The 27,401-nt window shown below is 39.1% G+C and overlaps 1 protein-coding gene across 1 annotated transcript in view; it reads right to left on the reverse strand.

Moving 5' to 3' along the window:
- Window positions 1-1,317: 1,317 nt before the first annotated feature.
- The window catches only part of TIPRL (TOR signaling pathway regulator), a 31,595-nt gene continuing 5,511 nt past the window's right edge, over window positions 1,318-27,401 (reverse strand). Inside the window, exons 2-7 of the mRNA XM_021682658.1 lie at window positions 26,343-26,522; window positions 25,557-25,656; window positions 15,980-16,111; window positions 6,658-6,753; window positions 4,121-4,183; window positions 1,318-2,877 (exon numbers count right to left, since the gene is read on the reverse strand). Of these exons, the coding sequence (XP_021538333.1) occupies window positions 2,734-2,877; window positions 4,121-4,183; window positions 6,658-6,753; window positions 15,980-16,111; window positions 25,557-25,656; window positions 26,343-26,522 (715 nt within the window). The 3' untranslated portion in view covers window positions 1,318-2,733. The remainder of the gene's footprint in view (window positions 2,878-4,120; window positions 4,184-6,657; window positions 6,754-15,979; window positions 16,112-25,556; window positions 25,657-26,342; window positions 26,523-27,401) is intronic.

Below are 27,401 nucleotides of genomic sequence, written 5' to 3' on the forward strand. Positions count from 1 at the left end.
GCTTCTCCCTCTCCCACTCCCCCTTGCTTGTGTTCCCTCTCTCACCGTGTCTCTGTCAAATAAATAAATAAAATCTTTAAAAAAAAAATTATAAAAAAAAAAGAAATAATAGATTTTTGCCTGTGCCCTGGTAGGGGTGATATGATTTGGTGCACCTCCCTCAGCAGCCTAAAGTTTTTACATCCTTCAAGAAAAGGGTCTGGGGAAGTGGGCAGGGTTTCCTATCTACCTATACCTCAGCAGAACCCAATTACCTCCTGCATGCCTGAACCACTGACAGGAACTTTCTGGTCCCCTGCCCTGCCCCCAGGGTTTCTTATGAGCACTTGGTGTAGGCCATTGGGAGAGACCAGGGTGCGCGGCGTGCGTGTGTGGGGGAGGGGTCCCCTTATTTGAAACTCTCGGTTATTCCAAATTCTTAAAGGGGTGTGTGTGTGTTATGTCCCCTTATTTGAAACTCTCAGCTGCGTGTGTTAAGTCCCCTTATTTGAAACTCTCAGCTATTCCAAATTCTTAAATTCCTTTAGGAATTCCACATTCTAGATTATGTTTAGTTGCTTGTATAGTGGCCACTTGTGACTTAAGTGTTCTTTCTAAAATGTAACGTGTCTTTACACCACCTCCTGTTGGAGGACTTATCACCCTTTGGGATTCCGTTTGCTTTGTCCCCCAACCTCAGTTCTCTGACATGTTCAACAAAAGCTGTAACTTTATAGATTCTCCAGCTTTTTTCCTTGTGAAATTAGGAGTGACAGTCTCTTGCAGCTTTCTACACCCTGTTCAGAAGCAGAACTCTGACTACCTCTACTAACGGTGATTTTGTTATTTTCTGAAATCGCTATTATTGCCATCAATTATACTTATTAAAATTTGTAATTATTTTTACTTTGTCTCCTCCATTAAACTTTAACTCTGTGAAGACCTATACTATGGCTCTTCGCTATTGTAATCCCTTCTGCCTAGTGCCATATTGGACACATAGCACTTAAAACTAAATGGAATGATATTAATGGCAGGTATCTCTATTTTCAAAAACATTAACTCATCATACAGCAAACACTGGCTGATTAAAACATCCACAGAAGTAGTGGGAGGGGAGGGGTGAGAAAGAAGAGGAACAAGAGCCCAAAAGCCAAACTGGGGGATTATGTTCTGGACTATCTTTAGATTTTCATGATAATCTGCCAGCAGAATCTGGCTATAATGCTGACCAAGTTCAAAACAGAGCACAAATGAAAAAAGTATACCAAACCATTTTTTAAATTAAGCTTCAGGAAAAACGGAAATAAATGAAACAGCAAAACATAGATCAGTAATTCCTTATTGTTTATTCTTTTCTTACAAAAAGACACTTGGAACAAATAAATATAAAATGGCATATGTCTTATTTAGCAATGGGCAAATACAGGTTTTCTGGGTATTCTCCACAGGAATAAACTAAAGGAGCTTCCGGAAGTACACTCATCCTATCAACTTCCCACCCTCTATAAAAAAAAGGTCAATTCTTTTAATTTCCCACAATTTTTAGCAATAGATTCTGAAAATAAGTCATCTAAACCTGACTCAGAGACTAAGACAACTGATTCAAGTTAAGAATATAATGATGAAATATAATGATGTTGCCCAGAAACTTCAACTAATGAATATTCTTACAAGTTTTTCATTTCTTATATCTTGTATGAATAAAGAGTCTATTCTGTTCAAATCCGCATGGCAAATAAAATACAACAGAAGGCCAAGCACAATATATACACTTTTCTGTCCTAAGAGAAAACATTAAATACAGGTATATTTAATATACAGTGAACATGCCATGTATTTTCTTAAAGCCAACAAAATCCTGATTTCCTATACCTTGCAGGTGATGTAGCAGAAGGCAAACAAATACCAAAATCACTTGTGACAAAATTTAGCTAATAAAATTAGCTGGACAACAACACAAATTCAATATTCAATGGATTTATTCATTCCAAGGTTGCATGGAAAATGAAGTAAAAAACAGCAGTACAAGTAGAACCACACATAAGAAAAAGCACCTCAAGATGGAGGAAGGACAGCTCTGACATCCTACCTGTGGCTGGCAAACCATGTTCAGGTGTGTCCACGGATAGAACACCTTCAGTTTCCCAAAACCCTAGGTTATTCGGCTCTGTGTCTGAAATTTTCTCAAAGCCTTCAAAAGCCAATTTAAATTTAGAGGGGAAATATATATTTTTTTAATTTGTGGGTAAAGATCATTAAAGTACGACACCAATTTCCTAAAAGGCAACTCATGACTCTCCAGAAGTACGAATAAACATCAAAAAGCCCAAAGTAAAGAGCTAGTACATCAACATGCACAATCAGGAATCCCGTGAAAGTCACAAGGTGCTGTGATTCCGTGATTTACATTAGCCTCCTCATGGTAGAAGACAGTGTTTCATGATGGATACAGATTATGCCCACTGCTCATGAGACATACACACATCACTACTAGTGAGATCCCACTTTGTAACAATTTAGAAATCCAAATTTAACTCCAGAAAATATAAATCTGGAATATGAATTTGAAGATAGACAGTACAAACAGCAGCTGAGTGGAACCTGCCTGCAACAATCCTTTATTTTTTTTCCTTTAAGGCTACAGAAAATCTGCACATAAACAAGGCAATTAATTCTCATAATAAAAATACCCCCTCCAAATAGCTAAGGTCTCCAGTCAGATTCCATGGTCAGTATATGTTGTATCACATTCTATTCCACAGGTGTACTTTCTTGTGAGTCTGCAGGGTTAAGATCAATTCTTTCTGGAAATAGTAGCTTCTCGCAAACTGCCTCCTTTATCGGTAAATACTGTGATATTTCATTAGGTTCCGTGAAGAGGGAAGGTGAAACATGCTGGGAAACACATAAATCATATTAGCACATATTCACTTATCTCATTGGTACCTTTTCAAAATGCTTTAGTTCAAGTATTCATACAGCACACCAATTTTATTCTATTTTTTTTAAAGAATTATTTATTTATTTCTGGGGGGGGAGGGGCAGAGAGGGAGAATCTCAAGCAGACTCCGTGCCAAGCACAGAGCCCGACGTGGGGCTTGACCTCAGGATCTGAGATCATGACCTGAGCCGAATCCAAGAGTCAGACGCTTAACCAACTGTGTCATCCAGGCGTCCCAAAACACCAATTTTAAAATAAGCTGTAATACATGTATGTGAGGAGCATCATAAGGTGTTTCTAATGGTAACATCTCGTTACCAAATTATGCAGCCCTCTTATTGAATGATTTCCTCAAAGCTCACAGGGATATGTTATTTATAATGCTACCACAGATGTATTAAGAATTTAATACATCTTGGGGCGCCTGGGTGGTTCAGTCGGTTAAGCATCCAACTCTTGATCTCAGCTCAGGTCTTGATCTCAAGGTCATGAGTTCAAACCCCGTGTTGGGCTCCATACTTAAAAAAAAAAAATTACTGCATCTTAATCTAATCGACTTTCCCTGATGTTTTTGTACCTTGAAAGCACTAGCCTTCAGATAGAGCCAGGCTGTGGTCTACAATGGACTCTAAGTAATGTTTCTAACCCACGTATACTCTACACCCACATAGAAATAAGCACTAGGGGTGCCAATCACTCTAAATCACAGTGATATTTGCAAAAAGGTATCACTTTTGAAGCAACCTATTATAGAATCCTACAGATTTGCAGAAGCCCTTTACAAGTCCCAGGGGAGCAAAAAAGAAAGAAAATTAAGCCAAAACAAGGTATGGTACAAAATTACCACATTTTAAGTAGAAAAAAGTAGACTGGGTAGAAAGAAATCACAGGGTGACTAGGTGCTAAGTGAAAAGAACAGTTGCAGACCCACCACCAAACAGCTGTGTAATACACACCTCTGGGTCTGGTTTTCCAGAATAAAAAGTAGAAATTAGATTAGATGATGGCTCTGGTACCTACAACAACTTTAACTGGTTTTGTATTTGAGGTGAGCTCAGAAAAGTTACGCTCCTGTAGGATTTATCTTTTAGAGGCTTATTAGGTGAATCGATAGATTTAGGGATGCGGATTTGGGTGGAAACATACCAAATGAACATTAAAAGTCAACTTCTAAAAACTGATATTAAAATACTGTACCATTAAATTAGCAATTTTGCTCTCTCGTGATGTATATTCTCGTAACATGTAGGTCTTGTCGGCCTATGTTGAAAAATAAAAAAAGGTTGCAATAAATCTGTTTCTATTGTTACAAAATCCTTTCTGTTAAACAGCACTGCCTACTACAACAGAACAGGTTACAAAAGTAGCATGAAGTCTGACAAGAATATCTTATTCTGCAATGAGGTAATGAATTCTCACCAAGAATTCTTAATTATTAATGCCAATCTCTATAAATCACAGTGATATCACATGTAAACAGATTTAATAATTACCATGTAAGAGAAATACAAGCAAAAGTTTTACTTTGAAAAAAAAATATGTATATCTGCAAATGATATGTGCAAGAGATTTTAATATTACTTCATGTTTGGAACTACATCTTTTCCTTAAGCTATATTATCATCTACCTACATAACCATGGCTACTCTCATGTTTAAAAAAAAAAAAGCTTAAATTTTATTCTCTCCCATTTCCATAAAATTCTTGTCAAATTGCTTATCTAATAAATCACACTTTTAGTACTTTAACTTCTCCCATTTCCAACTTTTTAAAGTTAGGTTTTAGAAAACAATTTATTACAATTTGGTTTTTGGTGAAACATTATTCAATAAAAGAAAAATCACACAAGATTAAACTCCCTTAAGAAGTTTAATCTTTTCTATTAATAAATACAAATTTTAATCTTAAATCAATAAAAACAGATTAATGCTCACTGAAAAAAAATCAGGTAATATAGAAGTACAGAGCAACCACCGCTTCTATAGATATCACTATCCTTAACATTTAGAAATCTCTATACAGGAGCGCCTGGGTGGCTCAGTCGTCAAGCATCTGCCTTCGGCTCAGGTCATGATCCCAGGGCCCTGGGATCGAGCCCCACATCAGGCTCCCTGCTCAGCAGGAAGCCTGCTTCTCCCTCTCCCACTCCCCCTGCTTGTGTTCCCTCTCTCGCTGTGTCCCTGTCAAATGAATAAACAAAATCTTTAAAAAAAAAAAAAATCTCTATACAAAATCTTATATAGGTTCATACTCGCTTTTTAAAATTCAACACTGAGATGCATATCTTTACACATCAGTTAAACGTAACTCTCTGCCACTCATTTTAATTTTAATGGATGTATACTTTTCTACTATATGGATGTAAATTAAATAATTCAAATCAGTGCCCTTGCAGTGAGCATTAAGCTCCTTCCTTCTCTTTTTGCTATTATAAACAAGAGCATTGCCACAAACATCCATATATATACATAAATATATATATATAAAAATAACTCTGTACAACTGCCTGATTAATATTTGTGGATTACTGTATATGAGAATGTTTTTAGGATAAATTCCTAAGAAATATTGCTGATTTAAAGCATAAGCATTTTTATTTTTTATTTTTTTTATTTTTTTAAAGATTTTATTTATTTATTTGAGAGAGAGAGAATGAGAGAGAACACATGAGAGGGGATAGGGTCAGAGGGCAAAGCAGACTCCCTGCTGAGCAGGGAGCCCGATGCGGGACTCGATCCAGGGACTCCAGGATCATGACCTGAGCCTAAGGCAGTCGCTTAACCAACTGAGCCACCCAGGCGCCCAAGCATAAGCATTTTTAAAATTTAGATTTTAACTTTTCTGAGGCAGAAAAATGCAGTCTATCTTTAGTACTTTTGCTACCACTTTTAAAAAGAAAAAAATCATAGTTTTTCCAGGAAAAAAACCCACCCATCCCTAAGTGCAGGATTTGGGAACCAACTCCATCTTACTGGGTTCAAATCCCACTTCCACCACTATTCACTGTAGAACTTGGGCAAGTGACCTGATCTCTTTGCTGTAATTGCCTCAGCTATAAACAGAGATTATACAGCACTTATTTCACAGGGTGGTTGTGAGAGTTCAGTTATTACCACTGCCCTACTGATTACTGGTGGTCTCTTCTCTAATTCACCATTCTACACAATCACAAATCAGAGGTTAAAAATCCATTCCAAAAGGATAGGCTGCTATAAGCTAGTAGAGGAATTTCCATGATTCAACTTAAGTCTCCCCCTTTTCCAAACACTTTTTTGAAAACCTTGTATGTCAACAGTTCCTTCAGATGGAGTACAGAGCTTTCAAACTTTAGAACAACTGTCAAAATGATTATGTAATACAAACTTCAGGAGCCCATGTGATGGGCATGTTTAATATTAAGACATTATATAAACAATACATATGATAAACAAAGCTAAGAGTTAAGGGACAGTTTTCTTAAACACAGATTAAGTACACATGAGGTTTTTTTAGAAGCATCAGACATCCCCTACTGGGGAGTATCTTTTAGAAAACATTTTTAGCTACCAGAACTTTCAGAAAAGATGTCCTGTTTCATTAACTGTGCAGTCAACAGTGAATGTAGAACACCGAAACTAAGGCTAGAAGGACTGCCATAAAATATAAAGCATTATTTCATTTCAAATTCTCAGACAATAAAACAACATGAACAAGCCCAACATCAACTAGTATATTCATTAAATAAGAATAGATACCTCGTGGTAAAGTCTTGTGTCATTCATTCTGATAAGCACCCCATCGATTCTCAAGAAAAACCGCAACAGCAGGAAAAAGCTAGAAGGCATTACTCTCTGAAAAAAATAGTAAGGCAATATTTTAATGAAAATTAAATATATTACTTTGCTAAAAGAAAGTAATTTTTTTTGAAAATAAATTTTTTTAAAGGCATCAGAGGAAGGCTGAATTAGCAGTATACTGAAATCTCTAAACTAGAAGTTCTTTGTCATAGCTTCAACTAAGGCACAATATATTATATTATAATATAAACATCCTGGCTTCGGGTTTCCTACAATAGAAAAATATTTTTTAGGTCAAAAGATATTGAGGTTAAAAAGACTTAAAAAATACTTAAGTAATGTGAAAATTACAATGTTCACTTTAAAAACTGACAGTACTTACAGTAGATATCAACATCAGTAATACCAAAATGAAAGAATAACCTATTTCTTTGTTGTTACTTGTCTCTTATTCACGTTCCCTTAAATAAAGAGAAGAGACCTTAAATGGAATGGTCTAATTCAGTGCAACGAATTAAGTACTATCTCATACTGCCAAAGACCGGTTTATCAGATCATTATAACATGTTCTTAACATCTTTCATCTGTGTCTTATCTACACATTCTCCCTCGGCAGGGAGCCTACTGCTCCCTCTCCAACTCCCCCTGCTTGTGTTCCCTCTCTCGTTATCTCTGTCAAATAGATGAATAAAATCTTAAAAAAAAAAAAAAAAAGACACAATCCCAATGGTCAGGAAGTTCATCAAAGAGGGAAACAGAGAAACATGATGTGGTAGCTATAGTAACAGGGGGATGCACAGGCTCACTAAGCACTCAGAGAAAGAAGTCTACGTCTGCTGAAGAAAGAGAAGGCAGTGGAAAGCTGACCATGCAAAGAAGAGCTGAGGGTGGGGAAGGAGAATTCCAAAAAGAGGAAAGAGCATGTATAAAAAGTTCTGAGACATGAAATAGCAAGATATATTCAGGGAACTGCCTGCAATTCCATACAAGCACAGAGCAACATTAATGAAGAGCGAAGAAATAACAAGATAACCCATTAATAACAGTGCTTTACTGCCTAGATGGTCACCAGCCACGGGCCAAGCTCTCCTTCCTTAGGACCATTTTTTTTTTTTTTTTTTTAAAGATTTTATTTATTTATTTGAGAGAGAGAGTGAGAGAGAGAGAGAGAGCACAAGAGGGGGGAGCGGGAGAGGGAGAAGCAGGCTCCCCGCCGAGCAGGGAGCCCGATGCGGGACTCGATCCAGGGACTCCAGGATCATGACCTGAGCCGAAGGCAGTCGCTTAACCAACTGAGCCACCCAGGCGCCCAGGACCATTTTTTTTTTTTTAAGATTTACTTATTTATTTGAGGGGGGGAGGGAGAATCTCAAGCAGACTCCCCACTGAGTGCAGAGTTCGATTTGGGGCTCGATCCCAGGACCCTGAGATCGTGACCTGAGCCAAAATCAAGAGTCAGACGCTTAACTGGCTGAGCCACCCATGTGCCCCCTGCCTTAGGACCTTTACACACCCCATTGCCAGACCTAATGCTTACTTGTCTTTGGATCTCAGTGTAAATGTTACTTCTACAGAGAAGCCTTTCCTACCATTCCATAATCACAGTAGATTTCTCCTGTTACCTTCTCTCCACTCCCTTTATAAATTAACAGATCTATAACTACATCCATTTATGTGTTTACTTGCTTAAAGCCCATGTCCCTCCACTTGACTGTAGGCTCCATAAGAGTGAGAATGAACAGTGAACAGTGTTTTGTTCATCACTGTGTCCCTACTGCCTAGAAAAGTAGCTGGCACACAGTGGGTGCTCACTGAAAGAGAGGCTAGAGCTCTCTTTGCTGGAGAAAAGGCTCTCAGTCACACTGCAAACTGATGGGATTATCAGCCACAGACTTCAAAGCAAGACTTAGAATAAAGAAGAGCTTGGAGGAAGAACCTGACCTCGGACAACTTGCTGTGTCACAACAAACTGACTGGGAAGCACATCATTACTTGACAGAGTGCTACTTGTAATTACTGAAAAGATTGATTGGCAACATTTTTTCAAATTTCCAAATTAATTATTAACACACTGGGCCCAACGCAGGCAGCAATCATTTCAGCATGGCAGAGGGGAGACTAGGAATTAGAAGACCCAAGTTCTAGTCCCAATTGCATAATTCAACTGTGTGGGGATGTTTGGAAATTTCTGAAGGTGTTTTTCTCACAATGATGAGCAACTGCAATATTTAGCAGTTGAAGACCAGAGATGTTAGATGTTCTGTAATGCACAAGACAATCCTACACAACAAAGTCCAATCCTGCATCCCAGAAAACTTCCAAATATCTTACTTGGCAATCACATGGCTTAAAACAAAACAAAACAAAACAACAATTTATACTTCTCTGACCTTAGAACTGAATTCCATTTTACATATAAATGCAAAATTCACTCAATTTCCAGGAACACAATTACCTTGTAAATGAAGGAAAGATTATACTTTGCTTCACTTGGAACTTAAGGGCTGTTCACCATTTTTGAAAAATTACATCACCAATGGCAGTCCTGATCATGTTATCTGAGTTCTTCCCTGACACCCGGCACCTCCGCCAGCCCACGTCTAGATCTAGCTGTGGCTTCACAGTGAGTCAGTATGCAAATGTATGTACCTGACTACTTCATTATGTCTTGTAGTGCGGTCATATCATGCACTGACATACTGAAATACCTATTTTATCCTAAATCAATGTCCTTTTCTCTTTTATTTTATAATTAGGACATTATGTTGGTTTATTGGAAAGAATATAGGTTATATGATCTATGAATTACATTTCAGGGTAGTAAAAGGGAGGGGATGCTTAAAGTATTTGGTAAAACAAAACAAAACAAAACAAAAAACAATGGTGCAATGTGTGTAATTAGGTTGAGAACCACTAATTTAGAGCAAGTTACTAAACCACCCGAGGTCTCCTTCTTCATCTATAAAAATAGGGGACGTGAAGAAACAATTTTTTAGGCTCTGTCTCTGTAAAATACGGCATTTCAATAGGACTACATTTCAACGAAAGCTTCCTCTGCACAGGTATTGTGGGACTTTTTGTCCCCAGAGATGAAAGATATGTTCCTACCTGGTATACCTGGACTCTTAAGTAAAACATGGAAGTAGAAGGTAGACAACATTCACTCCTGACTACTCAGAATGGAACTAATCATTAGCTGTAAAAACCATTACAGAACATAACAGCATTGTCAGTATTTGGGAGATAGGGAATTTATTTCCTTTGAAAGCTAAAAACTTACATATTAGCATGAAAATAGCTTTCCTTTAGATCTTTGTCAGAGGAGTCCTATCAGCTGTAAACCCTACCAAGGACAGTATATTAGAACACAAAATCCTAACCTAAAAACAAACATTGCTGAAAGAACCTAATTTAGAAAACAAATCAGGGACCCCTGGGTGGCTCAGTCAGTTAAGTGGTTGGCTCAGGTCATGATCCCAGAGTCCAGGAATCAAGTCCCTCAACGGGCTCCTTGCTCAGCAGGGAGCCTGCTTCTGCCTCTCCCTCTGCAGCTCCCCCTGCTTGTACTCTCTCTCTCTCTCTCTGACAAATAAATAAAATCTTAAAAAACAAAACAAAACAAAAATTAATTCCTGAAATATCCTGTAATTAGATATAGGTAATGCTACTCACACAAAATTATCAAAACTCCAAAGAAACTCACTGAAGCAAATCCAAAAACAACCCAGACCACATGGTGCACAGAGCTCTAAATCTCTTTCTCCCTGGGGTTCTGTGCCATAGGAAATTTTCTTTTTTTAATTAAAACTGTCTAGGTTTAGAATTAAAAATTAAGATGGTAAAAACACTTCAAAACCTGAAACAAATAAATTAAAAGCAACCTAAAAGGCTCTATCTAACAGTATCAGGAATCTAAAGTAAGTTACTTTGTTTATATAAGCAGCTTCCACATTGCAGTATCATTTCTTTTGAGTGTTTTATAATTATTATGGAAACCAAAAAACCAAACATTCATAAGCAACTAGATTTACAATTCTAAAACAAGACCTTTTTAGCACTTTTCTGGCCAAGATTAAAATACCAAGTAAAGGCAATGAACATTACTACCATTATCCCAGATAACTCCAAGAACGTTTTGAAAGTGAAAGAAATCTATACAGCTGTCCCTTGAACAACACGGGTTTGAACTGTGCGAGTCCACATATGCTGATTTTTTCCGATAAATTTTCTCTTCTTTATTTTCTCTTCCCTATGATGTTCTTTTTTTTTTTAAAGATTTTATTTATTTATTTGAGAGAGAGAATGAGAGAGAGCATGAGAGGGAGGAGGGTCAGAGGGAGAAGCAGACTCCCTGCCGAGCAGGGAGCCCGATGCGGGACTCGATCCTGGGACTCCAGGATCATGACCTGAGCCGAAGGCAGTCGCTTAACCAACTGAGCCACCCAGGCGCCCCCCCTATGATGTTCTTAATAACATTTTCTTTTCTCTAGCTTACTTTATTCTAAGAATACAGTATATAAAACATATAAAATGCAAAATATGTGTAATCAACTGTTTGTTATCAGTTAGACTTCTGGTCAACAGTAGGCTATTAGTAGTTAAGTTCTGGGGGAGTCAAAAGTTATACAAGGATTTTCAACTTTTTTTTTTAAGATTTTATTTATTTGAGAGAGAGAGTATGTGTGCACACAAGTAGGGGGAGTGGCAGAGGGAGAGGGAGAAGCAGTTTCCCCGCCGAGCAGGGATCCCAAAGTGGGGCTCGATCCCAGGACCCTGGGATCATGACCTGAGCTGAAGGCAGATATTAACCGACTGAGCACCCCCCGCAAGGTGCCCCAAGGATTTTCAACTTCTGAGGGAGGGTTATTGGTACCCTTAATTCCTACACTGTTCAAGAGTCAGCTGTTTATTCCATACCCCCAATCAAAGTCCTAGCCATGGGGAAAGATATAAGGCAGTCCTTAAAATTTTATACTTCTTTTTAGAAGTTCCTCAGAGGGCTCCGTTAAACTAAAAATAATCTGAGACGGTTCACATTTTATCTGAAAGCAATTGGGAAAAATGTAAAGTCAGAAAATGCTCTAAGTTAAATGGCCTCAAGTGAGCTTAAGTGGAAAGGACCCAGCAGGGGCTCCGGGAGAGTGGTGGTCCTTCACGCTCGGGCGCAGGCTGGTGACGAGACAGCCTGTACTACTGGCACAGACGTCACGAAGAGCCCGCTCAGAAAATACCTCCCTGTCACTGTGTTCTACCACCAGCCCTCTCTCTGGCCTGGCTGGACAAACTTAGACACCTAGAACTCAGATCAGGACCGCCTCCTCTAAAAAGCCTTTCCTGCCCTATTCTCTCCATTCCCACGTGTCTACCCAACCTTCCAGTCAACACACACACAGCAAGTGTACTATGGATAGTCAAACAAGGAATATTCTTTGTCCCATTGTGTTAAGAGATAACTAAATCTCTAATCTGCCTAGGTAATTCTGCTCAAACTCCAGGTTTGGGCATCACTGGACTAGCGGTAGGCTTACCTACATCCTGTGCCCCTTTCCTCCTATCACCATGGAAGAAGCATCTCTCCTGTCTAAGGCTAATCCTTCTACCATGAGCTAGATCCTAGAAGATGATGAGCAAAGGCAGAGTCAGACTGATCCACTGTGTGACTGATCTCGGGCAAGTGACTTAGTATCGCTGACCCTCCATTTCCTCTCACTGTGTAGAATTTCCCCAAGGATAAGAAGATAATATAGACAAGTATCTAACACGGTGTCTGTGAAATAATAGAAAATATATATATATTGGTCTCTGTTTCTGGTTCCTGACAGAGGGCTTCTGAAACCCTTGTAAATTCCTAAGTGATAAGAGCACTTAGGAACATCTTTTGTTCTAGTGAAGCAAATCTGGGTGGGCACCTGGGTGGGGATGGTCCCCAGAAAGACGAGGCCATGATTAGAAGCTTGGATTTTCAGTTCCAACCCTCACTTTCCAGAGAGAAGAGAGGAGCTGGAAATGGAGTTAATAACTGACCACGCCCATATGAGGAAGCCTCCATAAAATCCTAAGAGTATGGGGTTCAGAGAGTTTCCAGGTTGGTGAACACCAGGAGGGAAAAGTACCCCAACACCAAGAGGGTAAATCCCCAAGAGGGATCATCTATATCTCTGTTACCAAACCCTTTAATAAACTGGTAAACATAAGTCAGTGTTACCCTGTGAGCTGTTCTAGCAAATAATCAAATCCAAGGGGAAGAGGTCATAGGAACCTCCAATTTGTAGCCCAGTTGGACAGAAGCTGTGGGTAATCTGGGCACCTACCACTTGTGGGCTGGCACTGAAGAGGTAGGGTTGGGGGGTTGGCAGTCTTGTGGGGGGTGGGCAGTCCCCTTAACCTGTGGGATCTGACAGTATCACCAAGTAGATAGTGAGTTAAATTGCAGGACATCCAGCTAATGTCACAGAATTCTTGGTGCGGGGAAAAAAACCTACACATCTGATGTCAGAAGCATTCTGAGTGTGAGAGTAAAGGAGAAACCCAGGAGGAGAAGACTGGAGTTCTTCCAACCCAGTGTCTCACAGACAGTAAAGGCTCAAAGCCTTCCTCTCCCTCCCCTCCTCCTCATCCCCGTGAGCACCTGAACCTGCTAGTCTTCCCCATATTTTTTTTAAAGATTTTATTTATTCATTAGAGAGAGAGGGAGGGGAAGGGCAGAGGGAATAGCAGACTCCCTGCCAAGCAGGGAGCCCAATCCCCAGGACCCCGAGATCACGAACCAAGCCGAAATCAAGAGTTGGATGCTTAACCGACTGAGCCACCCAGGTGCCCCTAGTTTTCCCCATATTTAGAAAAACAAAAAACACACACACTTCTGTTAACCTCATGTCGTCTCGTAGGCACATCTCTGTTTCTTCTCATCCAGGAAGCTTTTTGGAAGTTTGGTCTACTCCTTGTCTCCAACTCCACATCTTTCACTTACCCCCTCACCATGTAACTTAAACTGCGCTTGCCAAGGTGAATAACAACATCTTACTTGCTAAAACCAAAAACAAGGTTTTTAGTCTAGTGTACACCATCCCATTCTAAGATTCCACTCTATGATCTCCCTACAGCATGATACTTTCATGTCCTTCTTGAAAAGTTCTGCTTCCTTAGCTTCTCAGGCACCACATTCCTGGTTTTTCACCTACATTTATATATACCAGGCTAATCTTTGCTTCTATAGAAGGAACTTCATTTGGGGGCACCTTGGTGGCTTACTGGTTGGGCATCAGACTCTTGATTTCCGCTAAGGTCGTGATCTCCAGGTCGTCTGATGGAGCCCTGCGTGGAGCTCCACCTCTGGCTCCTCGCTCAGCATGGAGCCCGCTTCTCCTTCTCCCTCTGCCCCCCCCCCACTTGTGTGTGCCCTCTCTCTCTCAAATAAATAAATAAAATCTTTAAAATAAAAAGTTAAACAAGGTAAGGGGTGCCTGGGTGGTGAAGTCAGTTCAGCGTGCAGACTCTTGGTTTTGGCTCGGGGAGTGATCTCAGGGTGGTGAGCTCAACCCCCGCATGGGGCTGTGAGAGCTCAGCGTGGAGTCTTCTTGAGATTCGCTCTCCCTCTGCCCCTCCCCCACCCGTGCATGTGCTCTCTCTCAAATCTTTTTAAAAAAATAAAAATAGGAACGCCTGGGTGGCTCAGTCGGTTAAACGTCTGTCTTCAGCTCAGGTCATGATTCCAGGGTCCTGGGATCGAGCCCCGCATTGGGCTCCCTGCTCAGTGGGGAGCCTGCTTCTCCCTCTGCTTGCCATTCCCCCTGCTTGTGTTCTGTCCTTCTGTCTCTCACTCTCTCTCTCTGACAAATACATAAAATCTTTAAAAAAATAAAAAATAAATAAATAAAAATAAAAAATAAAGTTACACAAGGTAAAATGAAAGAACATGTTAGGATGATGTTGTTCCTCACTGAGACTTAGCTACTATTTACACTGGTACACACATAATACATTTATGCCCATCCTCTCCAACTCCTTCGCTCACAAAAACACATGTGCTCCCCATATAGCCACCTGTTTGGATACAAATGCATACTCAGATATGCAAACCCACAAGGAACATTTCACACAGTCAGTTAGTCATAGTAAGTGGGTGGGCAAGTAGAAAGGTGCATGACTGGATGAGTTGGAAAGTGAACAAATCTAAATGACAAAAGCTGAATTGGGGGAGGGTTATAGGTGAACAAGGGAGTAAGGTGCTAATAAAACAATTATCTAATGGCAGAATAATGACAGATATTAGATGGTACAAAGAAAGCTGTCATTAATTAGTTTCATGACCTTAGATAAACCAAACTTTTGGGCCTTGTCTATAAAACACAGAAGCTAGACTACGGGATTCTCTACACATTCATTATAATTCCAAAATTCTGTGATTGTATAGAAAAACTTAACTTTAAAACATATTGCTGTTTTGATCTATTGTTTTCATTCCTTATCATTTCAATCACAACACCCACAGCCATTATGCTCCAACCACAATTTCTGATGCTGGGACCCTGCCTTTGACAGACCTTATGATAAGTGCTATAATCAAGGGTTTTAAAAAAAAAAGTACTGATAGGGGTCTGGCAGAGGAATATTTAACTCTGCCTAGGGGAGCTGTTGTGTGCCTTACAGAGGAGATGACATTTTAGCTGGGTCTTAAGGGATAAGGCATGTAATACAAAGTTTCAGTTGAAATTTTTCTATAAAGTGTTAGAAACCCAATTATGACCTAACAGTAAACACATATGAGTAACTGCTAATGAGCTATGTATTATTCTTTTTAAAGATGTCCCACCAATAACATTGTAAATGGAAGTAGTCCTCCAGACAGAAAAGAATACAAAAGGAGAAGGGAATTCACACGTGTCATTTCTGTTTTCCATTTCTGTGCTCAAGATGGAAGTGCAGTTTCTGAGACACCGAAATTCTAACATCCATGCTGCTATCTGCAGATCCTTTCAACAGAATCTTTAATTCAAAAGTGAAAATTAAGCCATAATTTTCATTCAAATTAAATAGTAAGCAGACAAACTATAAAGTAGCCAGGCAGCTCTTAAAAGAAAATGTTTGGCTAAACTAAAGTTTAGGAATATACTAAGGTTTTGTGAACTTTATAATGGATATGAAGATGTACTCTAGACCCAAGTGATACTTTACATGATACCATGTTAAGACAGTGTGATTCTAAGTGAGTCTTATATTTCTGACCAATGGTAAGAATGGAAGAAGGAAGTTAATTTTAAACAAAAATCATAGTACTCACAATTTTCACACTCAGGCTTGAAACTCCATGATCATGAAGTTCATCCTCAAACAGGAGAACTTCTTCAAAAAATTTAATCTGTTCTCTGGCTTTCAATTTCTCGGTATCTATATGATCTGTTGTAGGTACAACCTGAAAGAAAAAATTCAAGAAGGAACACATATGAATTTAAAGAGCTAGAGTCACAGGAAAATAGTTTTCCTACCAGCCTTGTCTTCATAGCCAGAGCACACAGTTCTACTTTTGGGTGTCGTCAGTAGACATTAAAGATGAGATATGCAAAAAAAGAAAGGGAGGCACCTGGGTGGCTCAGTCGTTAAGCGTCTGCCTTCAGCTTGGGTCATGGTCCCAGGGTCCTGGGATCGAGCCCCGCGTCGGGCTCCCTGCTCAGCGGGAAGCCTGCTTCTCCCTCTCCCACTCCCCTCTGCTTGTGTTCCTTCTCTCTCTCTCTCTGTCAAATAAATAAATAAAAATTAAAAAAAAAAAAAAAAAAAAGAGAGGAGACATGCTCCTTGTCCCTGAAAAACTTAAGGTACTACAGCTGGCTGATATTGTAGCTTCACAAAACACAGAGTCAAAAATTCATCATCTTTCATAAAAGTCAAATTCAAATCATGTGTTCTGTTGTGATTATGAGAAAATTAATCATCTGAAAATTAGTGTGATGAACTATTATCATAGATGTCCCAAGCAGTTTTGTGCTGTGAAAGTCCACCTTTAAGACACTGGTTTGGAACTTAAAAAATTCCCATTAGAATCTTGTTATATATTTTAGATTCCCAGCCTCGCTTCCCCAAACCTACAAACAAAATAGTGGTTTTTTTTGTTTTTTGTTTTTTTTTTTTAAAGATTTTTATTTATTTGACATAGAGAGACAGAGTGAGAGAGGGAACACAAGCAGGGGGAGGGGAGAGGGAGAAGCAGGCTTCCTGCAGAGCAGGGAGCCCGATGCGGGGCTCGATCCCAGGACCCTAGGATCATGACCTGAGCCGAAGGCAGACGCTTAGCGACTGAGCCACCCAGGCGCCCCCAAAATAGTGATTTAAATGAGGAGGTAAATAAGAACTTTCAGAGAAATTCTGAGGGAAAAACTCCTAGCATTCCAAAGGGCTTTAGAAGATGCTGGCTATTTCTTCACTGTATTATTTTGTAGCTCACGGACACACATATTCACAACCCAACAAGAGCATCAACAATGTTAACAAGGCAAATCATATCAGTAGCTCACTAAGTCCAAGCATCTCCTAACAGCTATAGAGTAGGATCTGAGATAGCATTCTTTGCTCCACACAATTTCACTAAAAGATATTCAGCTTTTCTATTCTTTGACATAGTTGTATCATAAATACACACAACAATGCTTGTCAAACCACAGGTGTTCAGTAAATGGCAGCTCTTATTTTACTTTCCTCAGTAGCCACGATGAGGTAATTTGACTCATGGACAGAATTACAAAACGGAGAGTAGTTTGAGAAAACTGGACAAGAATTAGAAGAATATGATAAAGGATGTTCAAGAGACTACATGAATTGGGGCGGGGGAATAGTTTAAAGGAGCATTATGTGATGTAGGGGGAAGAGATTATGATGACAAGTAGCAGTGTGCACAGGAGTCCCAAGAGGTGAAAAAAAATGTCCAGAGTTCTTCCATGTTCGCTCACAGATAACGCTTTAGCCCTCTGCAATTTTTTTCCAAAATGTGTCTGGAGCAGACCTGAGACCACATACAAAGGTGAAAACTGGGAGTGGGAAGGGAGGTGAGGGGCGGCGAAAGGGCAACATACCCAGCGCCCTGTGTCACCTGCATGTCTGTATTCTATTTAAGACAAAAGCCAGTGCTTCTAGGACTGCCAAGAGCATAAAACTTCAGTCAGTATAGACACAACTTCTAAGTTCCCTACTTTTTACTTAGCTTTAGTTCAAAGGAACACATTTGTAAGATCCTCCTTATAAAAACATCTGACTTCAAAAAGTTAACCAATCATTATATCCATTTTCTCATTAGTAAATGGCTACTTCACTAATGTTTCATATATACCTTCACAAGGGACTGATAAAAATGAATCTGTTTGCCATTTACTCGTTCTTACAAAATACTTGAAAGAGAAAGACAGAAAATAATTAGATAAAACATGGGTTAGGGATGTTCATTATATTTAATTTATCTATACTATCTTCTTCATTTGCAAGGACAAATATGTTTAAAACATATTTTCTCTTCCTCAACTCTATTTATGTCCTCCCTAAACTCAGGCATCTGAAAAGAAAGGGGGGAAAAAAAACAAAACCAACAGCTCAACTGAAAACAGATCAAACACTTCTGGCTTCTAGTATTGTCAGAATAAGTAACCCAGACAAATCCTCTTGCTGAAGACAACTTAAAAGCTGAATGAAAAAACAAAAACTTCTTAAAAACATCAAATGGTCAAGATGCAGAAGAATTACTGGACTGAGACCTGAAAAAGGAGTGGAGCCCAGAAAAAGTGCAAGTGAGCCCGTAGTTGGCTGGTTGGGGCCTGGAGGCATCTGGAATGGCTGATCCAGGGGAGAGGCTGGGCTCTGCTGTTTTTTGGCTCCATCACTGCTCAGTGCTCACGAAGGACAGGGACCTTGGAGAATTCCCTGTGCCCCTCCCAATTTGGGGATGATACCCTATAATACTACACTGGTTTCACAACTTCTTATATTACAGGCCTAGAAACCTCAAACTCTGGTCCCAAACCAGAGGTTAGCAAACTAAGACCTGTAGGCCAGATGTGGCCAAATGTGGTCCATCACCTATTTTTGCATGAATTGTAAGCTAAGAATCATTTTTACATTTTTTAAATGATTGGAAAAAGCAGTTAAGTTTAAAAAAGAGTATTTTATGACACATGAAATTCAAATTCATTATATGAACACATATATGAATTCATATATATTTCAATATATGAAACTCAAATTTCCATGTCCCTAAGTAAAATTTTACTGAAACAAAGCCATGACCATTCATTTACTTGTCGTCTATGGCTGCTTTCAACTATAATAGCGCAGCTGAGCAGCCGCAACGTAGACTCTATAACCCTCAAAGCCTAAATAAAACATTAGCTATCTTAGGGCGCCTGGGTGGCTCAGTCGTTAAGCGTCTGCCTTCGGCTCAGGTCATGATCTCAGGGTCCTGGGATCGAGCCCCGCATCGGGCTCCCTGCTCCGTGGGAAGCCTGCTTCTCCCTCTCCCACTCCCCCTGCTTGTTGTGTTCCCTCTCTCGCTGTGTCTTTCTCTGTCAAATGAATAAATAAAATCTTTAAAAAAAAAAAAATTTGCTATCTTTCCAGAACGTTTGTAGAACTATGTCCTTGACTATGAATACCCTCAGGTACCTGTCAGAAATAACAAAAATCCTCTCTGGAGAAAAATATCATCATCCTGGGATTTTAACAAAAATAAGGAGACATATTAGGAGCCTAGACACTATAAACCAGAACCAACAGAAATAACAAGATAATAAAAGACCCTAGGGACTCCAGATTTTGAAAATGAGGCCCAAGCTGTAAAACAACAATGCACACTAGTTTTAAGGAACTAAAAGCTAAGGTCAAAACTTTCAAATTATACTAGAAAATATTTTAAAAAAAGAATTATGATCAGGAAGAGTCCTGCTGGAGGGTGCTCGCAACGTCTTCTTTCTTTTCCTTGGTGGCTACCTTTCACAATTCATTAAACTGTACCTTCATGTTTTCAGAGTTATTTCACAATCTTTAAAAGGCTTAAAAAACATATGAACACTATAAACATTCTTAATACCTTACAAGAAAAGTGAGTCCCATTCACATCTTTCAAATAAGACCTCCTTCACATCAGATTGAGGTTTACGATAAGGAAATTATTTGACTTATAAATATTTATTAATTTATTATATAAAGTTAATTAATGGTAAATGCTAAGAACCCTATGCTAAATTTCCTTTTAAAAAATTTCCTCTTTAGGTGCGCCTGGGTGGCTCAGTCAGTTGGGCAGCTGCCTTCGGCCCAGGTCATGATTCCGGGGTCCTGGGATCGAGCCCTTTGTCGGGCTCCCTGCTGAGCGGGGAGCCTGCTTCTCCCTCTCCCTCTGCCTGCCGCAACCCCTGCTTGTACTCTCTTTCTCTAATAAAAAAAAAAAAATTTTCCTCTTTAAAAATTACTGAAAAGGGGCGCCTGGGTGGCTCAGTCGTTAAGCGTCTGCCTTCGGCTCAGGTCATCATCCCAGGGTCCTGGGATCAAGCCCCACGTCGGGCTCCCTGCTCTGCTGGGAGTCAGCTTCTCCCTCTCCCACTCCCCTGCTTGTGTTCCCTCTCTCGCTGTGTCTCTCTCTGTCAAATCCATAAATAAAATCTTTAAAAAAAAATAAAAATTATTGAAAGTAGTGCATGTGTGTGTGTATATACACACATAAGATACATATTTATCTTCACATATATATAATATATATAAGAAAAATTTTTTCTTTTTGTTTCTATGGTACATACCATTAGTGAAATTACTGTTATATGGTGATTTTTTTTAAGTGAAGATAGAACTTCCATACTATACAATTCACCCTTTGAAAGTGTACAATTCAGTGGTTTTTAGTATTTTCACAGGATTGTGCAGTCCTCACCACTAACTCTAGAACACTGCATCACCCCAAAGAGAAACCCCCATACCTATTAGCAGTAACTCTCCATTCCCCCCTTCCCCTAGCCCCTGGAAACCACTACTCTCATTTCTGTTTCTATAGATTTGTCTCTTTTGCAAATTATTCTGGAATCACACACGCGTGTTTTGTGTCTGACTTCTTTCACTTAGCATGTTTCCGAGGCTCGTCCGTGTTGCAGCATGTAGCAGCACTTCACTCCTTTTTGAAGGCCAAATAATATTCCACTGTCTAGATACACCAGTTCTACTTATCCACAGATGATTATTTGAGTGTTTTCCACATTTTAGCTACTATGAATAATGCTGCCCTCAACAGCTGGGTACAGGTTTTTGCATGGGTATAGGTTTTTCAATTCTCCTGAGTGTATGCCGGGGAGCGGGGGGGGAGGCTGAATTGCTGGCTTATATGGTAACTCTATGTTTAACTTTTTCTTTTAATTGCAGCCAAGAATATGTAACATGAAATCTACCATCTTAACCATTTTAAGCATACAATTCAGCATACAATTCAGTAGCTATATTCACATTGTTGTCAAACAGATCTCTAGAACTTCTTCATCTTGCAAAACTGAAATATTATTAGAATTGTTAACCCATACCCCTGTGAAAAATAACTTTATCAACTAGGGTACAATACTTATGTGCAGTTCCTTCTGCCTTTAGACTCAACAAAGCCCATTTGTTTCCAATGTTTAAGTTTGCACATTTCTCCCTAAAAATGTACTTTGAAAAGCTTAAGATACTGAAGATGATATAAAAATGGCCAATAAGCATATGAAAAGATGCTCAACATCACTAATCATTAGAGAAATGCAAATTAAAACCCCTCATATGTTGCTGATGGGAATGTAAAATGGGCAGCTACTGTAGAAAACAGTATGGAGGTTCTTTAAAAGATTAAAAATAGAATTGCTGTGTGATCTAGCAATTCCACTCCTGGGTATATATCCAAAAAACTATAAGCAGAATCTCAAAGAGGTATTTGCACACCTCTGTTCATAGCAGCACTGTTCACAATAGCCAAGGATAAGCAACCCAAATGCTCACTGACAAATGAGTGGGTAAACAAAATATGGCATATACATATACAGAAATATTATTCAGCCTTAAAAAGCATGGAAAGTCTGACACACGCTATATTGATGAACCTTGAGGACAATATGCTAAGTGAAATAAGCCAGTCACAAAAAGACAAATATTGTATGATTCCACTTATCTGAAGTATCTAGAGTGGTCAAATTCATAGAAACAGAAAATAGAATGGTGGTTGCCAGGGACTGGGGGAGGAGGAAATGGGGAGTTATTGTTTAACAGGGACAGAGTTTCAGTTTTCCAAGATGAGAAAGTCCTGGAAATTGGTTGCACAACAACATGAATATACTTAACACTAACTTTATACAGAAATTGTTAAGATGGTAAATATTGTTATATTTTTTTTTACCAAAGTAAAAAAAAAAAAAAAAAAAAGAGAGAGAGAGAAAGCTCAAAATATTAAATCACACTGAATAAGTTGGCAAATGTTCCAACATGCTTTAAAAAAGAATGCTTTTTTTAGGGGCGCCTGGGTGGCTCAGTCAGTTAAGCATCTGACTCTTGGTTTCAGCTCAGGTCATGATCTCAGGGTCCTGTGTCAGGCTCCAGACTCAGCGAGGGGTCTGCTTAAGGATTCTCTCTCTCCCTCTCCCCCTTCCCCTCCTCCGGCTCACACTCTCTCTTTCTCTCACTCTCTCTCAAATAAATAAATACATCTTTTAAAAAAATGCTTTTTTAAATGCATGGACATTATACACGTTTTATTCCTAAAAGGCAATACAACTTGAAGAGGCAGTCTTCCACTTCTATTCTCCTGCGAAGTCATTTATTTAACAAGAATGAAGAAAATGACCACATGTTGCCAGGTACATATTAGGCACCTGACCTCATAACATTCTTTTTTTTTTTTTTAAAGATTTTATTTATTTATTTGACAGAGACACAGTGAAAGAGGGAACACAAGCAGGGGTGTGGGAGAGGGAGAAGTAGGCTCCCCGCAGAGCAGGGAGCCCGATGCGGGGCTCGATCCCAGGACCCCGGGATCATGACCTGAGCCGAAGGCAGACGCTTCACAACTGAGCCACCCGGGAACCCCTGACCTCATAACATTCTTACACCATAATCTCGGAGGTGTTCTGAGGGTGGCCCAGCTAATAAACAGCAAAGCTGGATTTGAATCCAGCCAGTACAACTCTATGACTGGCTCTCTTCTCTTGCACTACGCTACAACTCACAGAGTAATAGGTAAAACAACACAAAAAGAGTGAGAAAACACTAGACACACACCAGCAGCAGCCCCCGGCAATTAAAAGGCAAGAATTTAAGGGCAAAAAAAAAGGCTTCATTCTAATGCCTCATTCTCTGACATTTTTACATTTATATAAAATATATTCTCCTCCACAGGCATATACTTCCTAAACACACCAGGGCTTTTGTTTTCAGAAAGGGTGGAAGAATTGAATAACTTAAAGTCCCAAGTAATATTATAGGGCAAAAAAAATCCTTAGGTATCAAGAAAGCCAAATGCAAAAAATGTTCCAATGGAGTGATCTTCCACATACGACAAACATCCTTAACAATAAGCTACAGCATTGGTATTATGCTACTAAGAGAAACCTACTTTAAGATCTTGAACCCATTTCTTCATCCACAAAATGAGGATAAGAATGCCTATGACACAAGGTTATTTTGAGGATTAAGCAACAAAGTTCTAACAATTTTGCCTAGAAAATGGTTACTCAATTTTTTAAGGCAATAAAGGAACATATTCATCAACTCTGTTTAGACCGTAAGGCAAAAATAAATATTTAGACAATATATCTAGTCTTGGTATTTCAATAATACTTAATATATATTTTTCTATAATATCTTGGTATATATCTAGTCTAATATTTTAGTCTTGTTATTTCAATAATATTAACTTAGTTTTCCTGACATTTGAAATATGATATTATCATAATAATAATAATAGCAGTTACCATTTATGGAGATCGTGCTGTGGAACAGACACCTTGCTAAACACTTCACATATGTATTCTTTTTTTTTTTTTAAAGATTTTTATTTATTTATTTGACAGAGAGAGAGAGAGCGAGAGCAGGAACACAAGCAGGGGGAGTGGGAGAGGGAGAAGCAGGCTTCCTGCCGAGCAGGGAGCCCGATGTGGGACTCGATCCCAGGACCCTGGGATCATGACCTGAGCTGAAGGCAGACGCTTAACGACTGAGCCACCCAGGCACCCTCACATATGTATTCTTAATACCTTACAACTGCTATTATCCAGTTTACCAAAGTGAGAAACAATGTTTAGCAAGATTAAATTGCTTTTCCAAGTTAAGTGATGGTGCTGGGATTTGAACCCAGGCCTGCCAAAGCCTGAGCTCATTACCGCCAGTGAGGGGTGATCACACTGACATTTGTCAACAACACCTCAGAACAAATTACATTACAGGTTAAAGTGTCAGTAAGAGTACTGAACACACGCTTTTCACCTCCTACAACTCTCAAACGCCCTGTTTCTACTGCTGCGTTTCTTGCTCATTGGTAACAGCTAATGCTACTTCATAACCCATAGGAGGCTTTTTGTAAGTCATCATTCCTACAAAGGGTTAAAACGAGTTCCCATTTCCTCACTCCCAGCAATGAAATATCAAATGAACTATGTTCTTTATAAAGTTTTTCACTCAGGAGAAGAAAGGAGAACATTAATCTATGAAGTATTAAGGGATTGAAAAACCTTGCTCCCCATTAGACTGTAACAGAGGGATTTTTGTCTGTTCTCTGCTGTATCCACAGCTCCTAGAATTAGTGCCTAGCTCAGAGGAAGAGTTCAAGAATGAATGAGTGTGTGAGTGAGTAGAGTGAATGAATGAATGAATGAATGCATACCTGTTCTCTCAAAAAATGTGTATTTGTCTTGGAAGCAGCGGAGAAAAATAGTTAAAGCGTGGATTATAGGAGTGGAAGAAAATGAAGAGAATGGAGTTCCTGCTATGAACTTCTGTCTTCCCAAGACTCTAAAAATCTCTGCAGAGACAAGGAGTCCATACACAGCTCTATCTCCTTAACATTTCTGCCTAGGCACCAACATATGAAAGAGGGTCTCCAATAATTACTTTATTTACACTAAAATAATTTTTTCTCTGTAATTGAATGTGATAGAGACATGCAGCCTAAGCCAAATTTTCTTCATTTCAAACTGTAGGGTGTCAAAATGCAGCTAAGTTCCCAATATGACACCTACCAATTCCACTTTCCCAGCATCATTCACCACGAAGTGAATCTCTTCTTAAGCATGGTTTACACAGATGCATTATTAACATGGAGCTTTAGAATTTATCGAAAGCCTTCCCACAAATTAGCTCATATCAAACCTCTGATGTTGAGGTCACTATTTCTGTTTCCCCAGTTTACTAATAAAATTGAGACTCAGAATAAGTAACTTGCCTAGAGTCATACCAGGTTCACAGACAGAGCAGGCGGGACAAAAACCTAAGCTGTCTGACTGAAAGTCCTATCTGCCCACCTGCCTGTTCACCTGTAAAACTGTAAGCTACTAACTGGCAGGTTCTGTCTAAATCACCTAATTCATTACACCAAGGGCAGATACACATTTTAATGCTTCTTGAGAGTGATAATGATAACATTAAGGCAGTTTGCTATTGCTACTAAACATACTTTTGAGAATAAAAATTGTTCCCTTATGGCCTTCTTATTTTCTATTTATAATCAAGAAGGAAAATCACTTCACATTAGGTTCTGAAGGTTCCCTCAATAGAAAGTAAGTGGGATGAAAGTAGTAGCAAAAATAAGCCATTATTAGAAAGTTCTAATGCTGAGACTGTCCAAGACCATTAATGACTTTATCATAAAAGCAAAAAATAAGATTTACCTTTAACTTAAGTGATTCTCCAAGTAATGTTCCCTTATAATCTGTTGTATAGGTCCAATCGTATGGTTTAATAACTTCTTTGGAGTGTTCACCCTCCGTCCTCAAATATCAAAATGAGAAGGATCAGATTTAATGATGCAGAATATAGATCATCTGTATTCATATATCACACCAAATTACATTCTACAAATAATACAAATATCCTAATAAATACATATACTTGTCGTAATTCACTAATATAAGATCTTTCTTGGTTTTTCTGCATATTTATTGTTATTAAACTTGTCATATGCTGATAGAGTCTTTCCAATTAGTCTGTATACTGCCTAAGGACATGGTTTAAAGGCTTGTACTTCTTTCTTTCCTCCAAGGTACCTAGTACATAATAGGCACAAAGTAAATAATTGCTGATTTGATTATCAAAGAAAATACATTTTTCTCTATTTCAATGCTCCTCACATTTACAATGCAAATTACAAGTAACCATTTTTCTTCAAAAACAGGAACAATAAAAGTACAGAGTATACTCCCTCTTCACTAAAGAACACTGAAAGCTCAAAAATGTAAACCTTACATAGCTCAGCTCAACTGTAATTCAACTGAATTCAATTCAAGAGGTGGAGTAACTAATCTCCATTTTACGGATGAGAAAAATGAATCCGAGAATGATCCAACTATCAAGTGTAATAATACTTGCCTTTCACTCGAATAAAATACACATATCATGACTGAAGATTTCTTTCAACTCTTCTTTTTCATTTAACCTGTAACTGCCCAGATTCTCACCTGCTTTCCTGCCACTCTTCAGCACAGGCTACTTTAAGCATTCCTTGATAGTTGTTAACACATCTTAATGCATCTGTAGCATTGAACTCAATCCCAAAGCCAGAGCCATGCTGGATTCTTAAAACGTTGTCTCCAAACATCATTTCAGGGAGAGATGGCATATGTAATTCATCAGCTAACCTATGCATAACCAAAAGTCAGGTAATAGTTCCAATAGGGTTATAATTATAAAGTGGGCAATAGAGGCAAAAGTTTAAATGTGCTCTGAGTGAAGTTCTAAGGGACCACAAGGAAAGCACAGGACTTTAGTGCAGGTGCTCTACGATAGCTACTTTAGCAGATCAGAAGGCTTTCTTTTCGATTTTCTTTCTTAAGACTTCTGGATTTTTTGAACAACTACACAGCTATTATTGTTAGGTAAGGGAAAATAATACTATATTAAAAAATATATTGTTACATAAAGTCAACATAGGATCTATGCATATCCTAAGACCACAATTACCTTCTTTCCTATTGCTTTAGATCTATTTCTAATCAGACATAGCAATCAAATCTTGCATATATATTAAAAGCAAATAAGCGAAAAAACCCTGCATGAACAAACTAAACAATGGAAAAAATACTGATTCTTATTAGAAACATCTATTTCAGGGGTGCCTGGGTGGCTCAGTCGTTAAGCGTCTGCCTTCGGCTCAGGTCATGATCTCAGGGTCCTGGGATCGAGCCCCGCATCAGGCTCCCCACTCGGCGGGAAGCCTGCTTCTCCCTCTCCCACTCCCCCTGCTTGTGTTCCCTCTCTCGCTGTGCCTCTCTCTGTCAAATAAATAAATAAAATCTTAAAAAAAAAAAAAAAAGAAACATCTATTTCATTCCTGGATCACAAAAGGCCCACCACCATCAAGAATAAATATGGGTGGGGCGCCTGGGTGGCTCAGTCGTTGAGCGTCTGCCTTCGGCTCAGGTCATGGTCCCAGGGTCCTGGGATCGAGCCCCATGTTGCGCTCCCTGCTCGGTGGGGAGTCTGCTTCTCCCTCTCCCTCTGTCTCCCCATCCCCTGCT

This window comes from Neomonachus schauinslandi, chromosome 6 (genome assembly GCF_002201575.2).
Source record: "Neomonachus schauinslandi chromosome 6, ASM220157v2, whole genome shotgun sequence".
Taxonomy (NCBI): domain Eukaryota; kingdom Metazoa; phylum Chordata; class Mammalia; order Carnivora; family Phocidae; genus Neomonachus; species Neomonachus schauinslandi.